Source organism: Leptodactylus fuscus, chromosome 1, assembly GCF_031893055.1.
Source record: "Leptodactylus fuscus isolate aLepFus1 chromosome 1, aLepFus1.hap2, whole genome shotgun sequence".
In the NCBI taxonomy this organism is placed as follows: Eukaryota; Metazoa; Chordata; class Amphibia; order Anura; family Leptodactylidae; genus Leptodactylus; species Leptodactylus fuscus.
The window spans coordinates 233839081-233851298 of record NC_134265.1 but is presented as its reverse complement, the minus strand read 5'-3'; the positions used below and the strand labels follow the sequence as shown (position 1 = coordinate 233851298).

At 40.4% G+C, this 12218-nt stretch overlaps 1 protein-coding gene across 2 annotated transcripts in view; it reads right to left on the bottom strand.

Moving 5' to 3' along the window:
- The window catches only part of LOC142216493 (neuronal acetylcholine receptor subunit alpha-7-like), a 170533-nt gene that overhangs the window by 128431 nt on the left and 29884 nt on the right, over positions 1-12218 (bottom strand). Inside the window, exon 2 of one of the 2 annotated variants that reach the window (XM_075284368.1) lies at positions 11895-12034. In XM_075284368.1, coding sequence (XP_075140469.1) covers positions 11895-12034 — 140 coding nt within the window. Of the gene's footprint in view, positions 1-4608; positions 4614-11894; positions 12035-12218 lie in introns of those variants that run through there. The other variant, XM_075284375.1, reaches the window with a different exon arrangement.

Here is a 12218-nt window from a genome sequence, read left to right as displayed (position 1 = left end):
AAGCTGCAAAATCTGCAACAAAAAAAGCTGCATTTCTGCAATGTGGGGCCTTAGCCTCAAAGCAGCTTTTTCGCAATGTGGAGCGTTAGCCTAAAGGTCTCTGATAATTGGAACTCCAGTTTCTGCAATATGAACGATACACAACATTGTGGTGAACTTTGTTCTGGATATTAGGAAATCTCCATGAGCAGGTAATTTCGAGACTTTGTTGCTATAACCTTCAAGGTTTGTTAAAATGTAAGAAAAAAATAAAGAAATTCTAAAAATGTTTAACTAATAATTTCCTAACGTGCCTAGTTGTATAAAGCAATGTCTAATAATATTCTCCAGTAGATGCAGTAAGCAGGATGCCTGCTAGAACTGTGCCTTACAGTATTACCACTGAATGCATCATGCACAAATCCTTTGGCAGTAAATGAAGCGTGCATTTTGTCTTTGCTAAGAGAAAGTAAACATTGTAATGCAAAGGCATAACTGTCTCCGAATGTTAGCGTACACAAAGAGAGGCAGACAGTGATTCCGGCAGAAGAAGAGTTAGGTTCACGTAGGTTGCTGAAACAAGACATTTTATATTGCATTTCGCTATGGAGTAAAGGAAGTAAAGCGTTAATAATGTTATGTAAAAGTCTTTTAAATAACAGATGGCATTGGTATGGAACTATACACAGAAAGAAAACACATTTCAAATGGCAGACATAGCTGACCTCCAGGCACCAATACATTACTACCAGCTTGCTAAAATATACATGTTTCCTCACTAAAATTGTTTCTTTCTATTTAAAGGGTCACAATAGGCTTGTATGCTATAAAAGAACAGAAGAAGAGAAAAAACTCGATCAGAAAATCCTGAGATTGATGAGAAATATGTCTGTATTCAGGTGTCTGTAATAATAAGTAACAAGATTAAAGGGCGCTCACCTCTTTGGGGAGCGTGAAGGGTGAAGTGAAGTTAATACTCACCACATCCTGGTCTATCCAGATGCCTTATTATCCTCTCAAGGCATTCTATTTTCTGAGACCACATCAATAGGCTAAAAATTAGCTTTTAATAAAGTGAAATATAAATCAACGCGACTACGTGTCCTACACCGAACAGTGTCAACACTACATGTCCTACACCGAACAGTACCAAGACTACACGTCCTACACCGAACAGTGCCAAGACTACATGTCCTACACCGAACAGTGTCAAAACTACATGTCCTACACCGAACAGTGTCAAAACTACATGTCCTACACCGAACAGTGCCAAGACTACATGTCCTACACCGAACAGTACCAAAACTACATGTCCTCCACTCAGCGCCACACCTCTAATGAGGCGAGGTGAGGCACACGGGTGGGAGGTGGCAGCCCGGGCAATTTTTATTTTTTTTTTCACTTTTTTTTCTTTGAACCAGCGCAAGGAGAGCTGCTGCTCTCCTTGTGCTGGTTCAGACGTCTACATATCAGCCTAGGTCATCACTCCGCCTATGCTGATACGTAGATGTCTGACTGCTGAGAGAAGAGGATTGCGGAGGAGCAGCGAGATCGGTAAGTATAATAACATTTTTTTTGTTTTATAATAGGCCGCTACCTGTTGGAGTATCTCCAGCAGGTAGCGGCCTATTTACCAACCTCCCCGGGCTTGCTCACTGCCGCCCCCGCTTCCCCTTGTACTATAGGCTGCGGAGGCCGGCAGTGAATAGGCCTGGGCCAGGCCGCGATCCCTCTGCTGCTATTATTATACTCGGGGATACATCACCGTGAGACTCCAGTGGCGAACCACGTATGGGCATGTCACTCTGTGGATCCTTTCTCCATAAAATTTCAGGGGGTAGAAAGGGTCCCCAAATCCATCAGATGAGGTGACTGGGATGGCTTGATCCTCAGAAAAGAAGCATAGTGGACATTTCGGTTTAGATCCACAAAACCTATGGGTCTAAATGACTCGGTGTCTTTTTTGCCTTTTCTGTAATAAACTGCACCATAGTCTGTCGGGTTATGCGAGCTGCCCCAAGACATGACTGTGTAGGCATCTTTATTCCACAGTGTCTGGGGGGTTAACATATTATCCATGCACTCATGTATTGGTGCTCTTGTTAAACATCTAGATAACCGAGACTCTGTGAAACGGACATAGCACTTTTTTGAATTTCTCTTTTTTTGTTTTGGATCTTTTTTGGTATCGGTATCCATTTCATCTGTATTTACATAGAGAGGGGGTTTGATGATGCTCCGAGAGTGGTATACGAGGGACGGCCCATTATTTATTACTGTCTTCGGGCTACTGTATGGATTGGAGGGCGATATCCACATGCAGAGGGAGGAACACCAACATAGTGAGTTTCCAGTATATACCTGATTAATGGGACCCTAATGCATTTTTATGTATAGTGACTGGATGATTCGCTTCGGAACGAGAAAGAGGGGATTAGTGGTTGTCATACTTTGTATATGTGGTACTGGATATGTGGAGAGACATACTGATATTGACACACATTCCCCAAAGCTTGATGAAAGGACAGGGAGTTTCCTTGGTTTGTAGATCTTTTATTGTATCAGTGCCCCTTGTTCCTGGAGATGCCTATATGATGGACATGACACTATGCATCGTCCACTTAGGCTTGTGTCCATCCCCTGAGATCGGATTGTGTGTACACTGTATTGGTGACTCACTGATTGGTCCCGGTGTTTATCACCAGATTTCGTGCCCCATGCGATATTCTAGGACAGTTCCATCGATTTCTGTGGCTGGATATGTGATCCTCTGGAGATATATTACTTACCTGATACTCCCAATTAAACATGTAACTAGATATATTGACGAAAAGAGAAACAACTGTGTTTCACTAAGAACTCGCGCATGCGCGAGCAATGACGTCAGCCCGTTTCAATATTGTTCACACCCACCATAGGGGTCTGTACTCTCCGCGTGTAGTGATTGGTGCGTGGGGAGGGTGGGCAGGGTTACGAATGGGCGGAGATACCCGTGCTCTAACTATTTAGAGCCGGGTGGACACAGAGTACAGCGTTGATCCTTTTAAGTAGTGGGGCCAACCTTTATAGTCTCGTGAACTGTGGTTTTTACTACATACAAACTGTTTTCTATCGCTGCTTATTATCTTACCTCCTGATGAACATGATAGGGAAACGCGTCGAGATTAGCATGTAGCCAGTGACGATGGAGGGGATAAATTAGTGAGGGTGTTCTACATCGGCAGTATAGCCCATAGGGATTGACATGGCTTTAATTATCAGATGAGTTACGTAACACACCTGACTCACAGACATCCCCAAGTGTAATATCATATGCAGCATTTTAGCAACCATTCATCAGTGATACTGGGGTGTTATAAGGGTTGCATAGTATATACAATAGAAGTGCACCCTTGGACTAGGTGCTGTTGATCTTGAGCATAATTCTTGGACCTACTTAGGTGCACTTTAAACTTGGGCACTGCATATACCACAGTTGTTTGGCATCCCTCAACACTATCACGGCTGATGGATTTATGGGATCATTTATTGGGGATCTTTGTTTTTAAACGGTATTATTAAAAGTTATATTTTAAACATTTATTTTCTCAGTAAGGACAAACGTGTGTCAATATTGGAGTTTCCTTTCACCCTGTGTATCTTCTATACACTTTGGCTTAACATTAGGTATATACAGTCCTATGAAAAAGTTTGGGCACCCCTATTAATCTTAATCATTTTTAGTTCTAAATATTTTGGTGTTTGCAGCAGCCATTTCAGTTTGATATATCTAATAACTGATGGACACAGTAATATTTCAGGATTGAAATGAGGTTTATTGTACTAACAGAAAATGTGCAATATGCATTAAACCAAAATTTGACCGGTGCAAAAGTATGGGCACCTCAACAGAACAGTGACATTAATACTTAGTAGATCCTCCTTTTGCCTCTAGTCGCTTCCTGTAGCTTTTAATCAGTTCCTGGATCCTGGATGAAGGGATTTTGGACCATTCCTCTTTACAAAACAATTCAAGTTCAGTTAAGTTTGATGGCTGCCGAGCATGGACAGCCCGCTTCAAATCATCCCACAGATGTTCAGTGATATTCAGGTCTGGGGACTGGGATGGCCATTCCAAAACATTGTAATTGTTCCTCTGCATGAATGCCTGAGTCGATTTGAAGCGGTGTTTTGGATCATTGTCTTGCTGAAATATCCATCCCCGGCGTAACTTCAACTTCATCACTGATTCTTGAACATCGTTCTCAAGAATCTGCTGATACTGAGTGGAATCCCTGCGACCCTCAACTTTAACAAGATTCCCGGTGCCGGCATTGGTCACACAGCCCCAAAGCATGATGGAACCTCCACCAAATTTTACAGTGGGTAGCAAGTGTTTTTCTTGGAATGCTGCTTTTTTTGGACGCCATGCATAACGCCTTTTTGTATGACCAAACAACTCAATCTTTGTTTCATCAGTCCAGAGGACCTTCTTCCAAAATGAAGCTGGCTTGTCCAAATGTGCTTTTGCATACTTCAGGTGATTCTGTTTGTGGCGTGCTTGCAGAAACTGCTTCTTTCTCATCACTCTCCCATACAGCTTCTCCTTGTGCAAAGTGCGCTGTATTATTGACCGATGCACAGTGACACCATCTGTAGCAAGATGATGCTGTAGCTCTTTGGAGGTGGTCTGTGGATTGTCCTTGACTGTTCTCACTATTCTTCTTCTCTGCTTTTCTGATATTTTTCTTGGCCTGCCACTTCTGAGCTTAACAAGAACTGTCCCTGTGGTCTTCCATTTCCTTACTATGTTCCTCACAGTGGAAACTGACAGGTTAAATCTCTGAGACAACTTTTTGTATCCTTCCCCTGAACAACTATGTTGAACAATCTTTGTTTTCTTGAGAGCGGGCTGTCCATGCTCGGTGACCATCAAACTTAACTGAACTTGAATTGTTTTGTAAAGAGGAATGGTCCAAAATACCTTCATCCAGGATCCAGGAACTGATTAAAAGCTACAGGAAGCGACTAGAGGCAAAAGGAGGATCTACTAAGTATTAATGTCACTGTTCTGTTGAGGTGCCCATACTTTTGCACCGGTCAAATTTTGGTTTAATGCATATTGCACATTTTCTGTTAGTACAATAAACCTCATTTCAATCCTGAAATATTACTGTGTCCATCAGTTATTAGATATATCAAACTGAAATGGCTGTTGCAAACACCAAAATATTTAGAACTAAAAATAATTAAGATTAATAGGGGTGCCCAAACTTTTTCATAGGACTGTATCTAAGGTATCCCTTGAATAAGGGCAATGAGGTTTTAGTAATTGCCCCTGTATGAGGTTTAATATACCTCATTTAATGCTAGGGCCCCATGTTGCAAAAATGCTGCGTTTTTACAGTACCTGGAAAGTGGGTAGGATTCTGGCTAATCCCAACCACACATTGCAGAAAAATATCCGAAGCAGACATGCTGTGAATTCAAAAATCACATTATTGTAAATCACAGCATGTCAATTATACCTACGGAAACGCTGGCGGTTTCCCTATGGGTATAATAGTGGCATGCTACCATGCCACAGTGAGTATCAGGAAGGGCCTCCATTGTCTTCATTCAGGGGATAACTTAGATTGATATCTACCTAATGTTAGGTAATCTTTTATTATTTTCTTCTCATTGGTATTGTTTGGTGTTGTACATGTGGTTGTTTTGATGTATGTTACATTTTTATTGAGACTTTATTAAAATCTAGGATTTCACCTACTGACATAGCTCTGAGAATATAGAATGTTTTCAGCGAATTCCCTTCATGTTTGGTAGAGCTTAGTTGCTATATCCTTATTTAGTGAATTTGTTAATATCCACATGATCCTTGAAGTAGCTGAGATTCTTCACTGAGGATAGAATCCATCTAATATTCATTTCAACTGAACTATTTAGTACTACCTGTGCCACCAACCAATATATCCAAAGAAGATAATACCATGGATTATTGTATCCAAAAGCCACAAAAGGTGGAGCAAAGGTAGGTCATGATCAGGAACCAAACTTCTTCCACTGGCAGCAATTTATTGAGTATATCCCTTTAACCACTTAATATGTTTTGGTGGTACACGTTTTTCTTTTTTCAGAGGTAGTTATTAAATACCCCTTCTTATGGCAGTCGAAAAGGTAAGGCCTTGTTCCCATCTGTGTTGGTAATCCATTCGGGGGAGTCCTAATGGGGACCCCCCGAACGGACTACCGAACGCATTGGCAAGCGGTGTGCGGTGAAAGCACATGGACCCCATAGACTATAATGGGGTTCATGTGCTCTCCGCACGAATCATGCGGATATGACAGTAGATCACGAGGTACTTACATGTCCGCATGATTTGTGCAGGAAGCACGCGGAAAGCACACGGACCCCATTATAGTCTATGGGGTCCGTGTGCTTTAACTGCACACCGCTTGCCAGTGCCTTTGGTAGTCTGTTCGAGGGGTCCCCATGTGGACTCCCCGAAAGGATTAGCAAACACAGATGTGATCCAAGGCTGAGAGTGTAGGCAGCTGCTGTATTCTGCCTTCATAGGCTAAGGCCCCACTTAGCAAGCCGCAACCAAAAAGCACTGTCGGAAAAACCGCAATGGAAACGCATCAGTTTTTCCTGCAGCACTTTTCATGGAAAGTCAGCAGAGTTTTCCTTTGGATAGTTATTGCTCAATCATACCTATAGAGAAACCATCAGCATTTTTGTAGCTATAATTGACATGCTGCGGTTTCCAAAAATGTGGCGGCTTTGGAAATTGCAGCATTTCCGCTGTGGGTATTTTTCGGCAATGTGTGGATGGGATTCAATAGATTGTAAAACGCTGCCTTTACGCTATAGGGACCCGGCATTAGGGAGATTATACCATATAAATATACAGGTCCCTGTTTCATATATTTATTTAAAAAAAAATAACCTTCCTATTCCATTACCTTTCACCATTTTATATTGACAAGTAATAAAAATACAGAAACATTCTCTCTGGTACTGAATGAATTGAATAAGAATCTGGAAAATTTATGATGTTTCATACAAGTCAACAAATGTTTACTTTATATGTTTATAACAGTATAAATTATAAGAATATTTATTTTAACAGCATAAATTATGACAGTATAAATTAGAGAGCACATAAAACAAGGTGTCCAAAGTACCGATACTCAACTTCTGGTCTTTGCAATGCATTGTGATGTCACTTCAGCATACAACATGTACTGGGTGGCGATGTTTTAAGATTTTTCGGGAAGAATCAACAACAAGTGGGACACATTTGTGAAGTGGAACGAAATTTATTGGATGTTTTAAACGTTTTTAACAAATAAAAATCTGAAAAGTGGGGTATGCAAAATTATACAGCCCATTTATTTTCAGTGCAGTAAACTCACTCCATTCAGTTCAGTGAGGATCTCTGAATGATCCAATGTTGTCCTAAATGACTGATGATGATAAATAGAATCCACCTGTGTGTAACCAAGTCTCCGTATAAATGCACCTGCTCTGTGATAGGCTCAGGGTTCTGTTTAAAGTGCAGAGAGCATCATGAAGACCAAGGAACACACCAGGCAGGTCCGAGATACTGTGGATGTTGTGGAGAAGTTTAAAGCCAGATTTGGATAAAAAAAAAAGATTTCCCAAGCTTTAAACATCCCAAGAAATACTGTGCAAGCAATCGTATTGAAATGGAAGGAGTATCAGACCACTGCAAATCTACCAAGACCTGACGTCCCTCTAAACTTTCATCTCAAACAAGGAGAAGACTGATCAGAGATGCAGCCAAGAGGCCCATGATCACTCTGGATGAACTTCAGAGTTCTACAGCTGAGGTGGGAGAGTCTGTCCATAGGAGAACAATCAGTCGTACACTGCACAAATCTGGCCTTCATGGAAGAGTGGCAAGGAGAAAGCCATTTCTCAATTTTTGGAGTCTGCAAAAGACCTGAGACTGGGATGGAGATTTAACTTCCAACAAGACAATGATCCAAAACATAAAGCAAAATCTACAATGGAATGGTCCACAAATAAACGTATCCAGGTGTTAAAATGGCCAAGTCAAAGTCCAGACCTGAATCCAATCGAGAATCTGTGGAAAGCTGAAAACTGCTGTTCACAAACGCTCTCCATCCAACCTCACTGAGCTCCAGCTGTTTTGCAAGGAGGAATGGGCAAGAATTTCAGTCTCTCGATGTGCAAAACTGATAGAAACAAAACGCAAGCGACTTAGAGCTGTAATCGCAGCAAAAGGTGGCGCTACAAAGTATTAATGCAAGGTGGCTGAATAATATTGCACACCCCACTTTTCAGTTTTTTATTTGTTAAAAAAGTTTAAAATATCCAATAAATTTCATTCCACTTCACAATTGTGTCCCACTTGTTGTAGATTCTTCCCCAAAAAATAAAAATTTGATATCTTTATGTTTGAAACCTGAAATGTGGTAAAAGGTTGAAAAGTTCAAGGGGGCCGAATACTTTCGCAAGGCACTGTATATATGTATGGATTTTTAAAGGGATATACTCAATATACAAATGACAGTGAAAAAGGGTTGGCTTCTGATTGTCATCACTGAATATGGATTTTGGAAGTTAGGAAACATGGACCACCCTCTGAGGTTATTGGACACAGTAATCCATGTAATTGTCTCCTTTGGATACATTAAATTGTGGTGCTAGATAGTTTTTTTTCCCTATTTCCTATTCTTGCTATACAAGTTATATCTGTGAGAATCTAGCGGAACCCCCACTAATCTTGAAATGAATCACTCCCTATTACAAGATGGAAAGAAAACAAATAATTTTGTGCCAATGTCCCAAAATCACATAAAATTGTAGATTGGGTATACAGTGAGTTATCTACAAATGAACACTTTTTCAGAAAACCCTTATCTAAACCCATTTTCCCATAACAGATTTTCAGTTTTGCCATATATTAAGCATGCAAAGATCTTCTTTGAGAAGACCACCCCTGTGAAGAACACTTTGCAATGCAGTTTTGGTGATCTTCTGAAAGACGTCTTACTGTATTGAATAAGAGATCCACAGCCTTGAATTCAACTTTTGATACCATACCTCATAGCATAATTCTTGTCTTACATGATACCTTTTCACACTTACAGTAATCTACTTGGAATTAGGCCTTTTGCCCACAACAGTGATGTTTTTGATGGATTAAACATCAGATAAAACCTGACATTAATGTCTATTTTTGACGTCCATTTTGTATCCATTCCACTCTGTTTTTCTGTTGTGATGACTAACAGTCATCTGTTTTGCATCAGTGAAAACAATTGATGAATTTCATTGGTCTATTTGTTTTTTGAGCAAACTCATTGATCCATTTTGATGACAATTGGTTTAACATCAGTTAAAAATGGATCCATTAAAAGAAAATTAAAAAAATGAACATGTGAATGGACACATTGAATTCATTGTGTTCTCAAAATGGACCCTATAGAAAGCCCTCATATGTCAATTTTCCACTGTTGTGTGCAAGAGTCCTTAAAGAGGACCTTTCATGTCCTTGGGCACATGCGGTTTTATATAACGCTAGAAAGCTGACAGTGAGCTGATTTCAGCACTTAGTTGGCTTTCCTGTTATGTGCCCTGGGGCAAGAGCCCAGCCATGATGCTGAGATGTGAGGACTGTCCTCCAGCACTAGTCTATCGATGAGTACTGTCAGGAGGGGGGGGGGCATTCTTCACAGCTTAGCGTCATGGGTGAGTGGTAAGGAATGCCCCCTCTGACAGTACAGCGCTATGGACAGTACTGTCAGGAGGGGCGTTCCTCACAGCCCAGCTAGACTATCAGGGACACCCTTCTGACAGTGAAGAGATATCGGTAACAGCACCGATATCTCTTGCCCCAGGGCACATAACGGGAAGCCGACAGTGCGTTGAATTCAGTCAGCTTTCTAGCACTATATAAAACTGCACGTGCCGAGAACATAAAAGGTCCTCTTTAAGCTATATTCACATGACAGTAAATAATGGGCATCCGTTTTTTTGTTTGTTTGTTTTGTTTTTAAAGGATGTCACATGTGAAAATGGGCGCGCCTCGGGTGCAAGGAGGCTTTGAAAAATGGATGTTTTTAATCAGTGTTTTAAACCTCTTTTGCCTGAATTTAGTCTTACTTAAAGACATTTCCTGCTGGTTTTTCTCTCTCATTGTCTACAATGTTGATTCTTTATTAATTTCTTCACCATACATAAGGGTTATTAACATGTGTATAATATTCTGAACATCTGACATGACTATGTTGTTACAGCTGCTGCAAAGTATATATCACTGTAAATACATTCTGATAATATATACTGGAGAACAGTAATAATGAATGGAATATAATGGAACAGAATCTAATAGCATTTCTGTAAATCAGTGAATTTCTCCTCGGAGCCTTGTCAATCATAGCAATTCACTTACCCAACCAAAGATGGTCATATTAGAAGACATCTAGACGATAATTAAAATCCAGCATTCCAGGTAGGTATGAATCCCTTAATCTTAATACCTTATAGGCAATGGTGGATGTGTAACAGAGGATCTATACGCAGAGACAATTCCAACATAATGTGACAATTTTGGACTAATCTAAGATTATCGATATGATGTACAGGGTATAATTTATATATATATCTGTGGTCATACATAAACAGCTGTCACATGTCCATTTATTGCAGTGAGGTAATAATGAATAGAATACAATGGAATGGAATATAATGACAAGTATAATAATACCTAACAGTTATCAATTAATCACAATGTCAAGTATTAATTGTATATAAACCAATCAGAGACTGAGTAATGATATAGATAGGTGTATTTGTCACAGAGCAAGTGGACATTGAACAGGCATGGTAAGTAATGAACAGCAAAAATCATCAAGAAATAAACCAATGGACAGACTTGACATTCCTACTGGATTGCCAAATTACTGCTTTTCACTATGTTTTCCCTCCCACAATCTGCTAAGAAAGTCATCTCTGTCTATAGGTTTATTTTTTTATGGTTTTTATACTTAACCAGGGACCAGATATACTCACCTACCTGCGATCACTTGATAAATGGAACAGCTGTCTCCTCTTCTTGACCCGTGAACTATGCTCCATGCATAGGACATCTGCGTTGCGGAGCAGGAGGCATTACGATATGATGTAATCGCTCCCACCTGTGCCAAGAACAGACATGTTCTGTCTAGAGATGAGCGAGTACTGTTCACATCAGTCGATCCGAACAGCACGCACGCATTGAAATGAATGGACGTAGCCGGCACGTGGGGGGTTAAGCGGCCGGCGTCAAAGCAGAAGTACCAGGTGCTTCCATTCATTTCAATGCGTGCGTGCTGTTCAGATCGGCTGATCCGAACAGTACTCGCTCATCTCTAGTTCTGTCTGGTTGGGTGTCATGTAAGCCACATACCTGAAGTGGCTTGCGTTTTACAAGACAGTTAGTTGCAGGATGGGTTTTAACTAGATCGGTGTCTGCAGACACCGATCTAGTTAGAAGTAAAAGATCTATTAATGGCGGCCCTGGGGTGCACTCCACAGACTCAGTAGGTCTGGGGAAGCCGCCCCTTCTGCCCCCCCCCCCTTACATTAGCTACGCCACTGCACTAAGGAGTTTCCACCACGTGAGGCCCTGGCCTTAGAAACTTGCAAATGTTTCTTGCAAAAATATTCATTTCCAAATTAAACAAATAGATTTTAGCTTTCAGAAGTGATTATGTCATAAACACAGGTTTCATTATTTTCCTTTTGATTTTTTCTTACATTCTTAGCATTCCATCTGTGTGCAAAATATCCCCCAAAGCATAAAATCATGAAAGTAATAAAATGAAAGTGTCTTTTAGCAGAAGGAAGAGAAACAACACAGTTTTTAGATTTTTACTTTGCAAAAGAGAATTTGTCTTACCACATCTATTATTTGTAGAAGGGAAAGCTGAAGCTCTACAAGTAAGGGCTGGGAGTCATTCACTACCGGTCTTTCTAGGCGATTGTAATTTCTTAGCAGCTCTCTGTAAAGTTTTCGTTGGTATTCACCTTGATGGGAGCCTTGAAAAAAACATAATATTTATAGTAAGAATATGAGATATACAGCACACATGCATATCTGTTTCCAGACACAACAGGATTAGGTAGAGTTGTAGTATAGTAAATTGTGTATGCAGACACAACAGGATTAGGTAGAGTTGTAGTATAGTAAATTGTGTATGCAGACACAACAGGATTAGGTAGA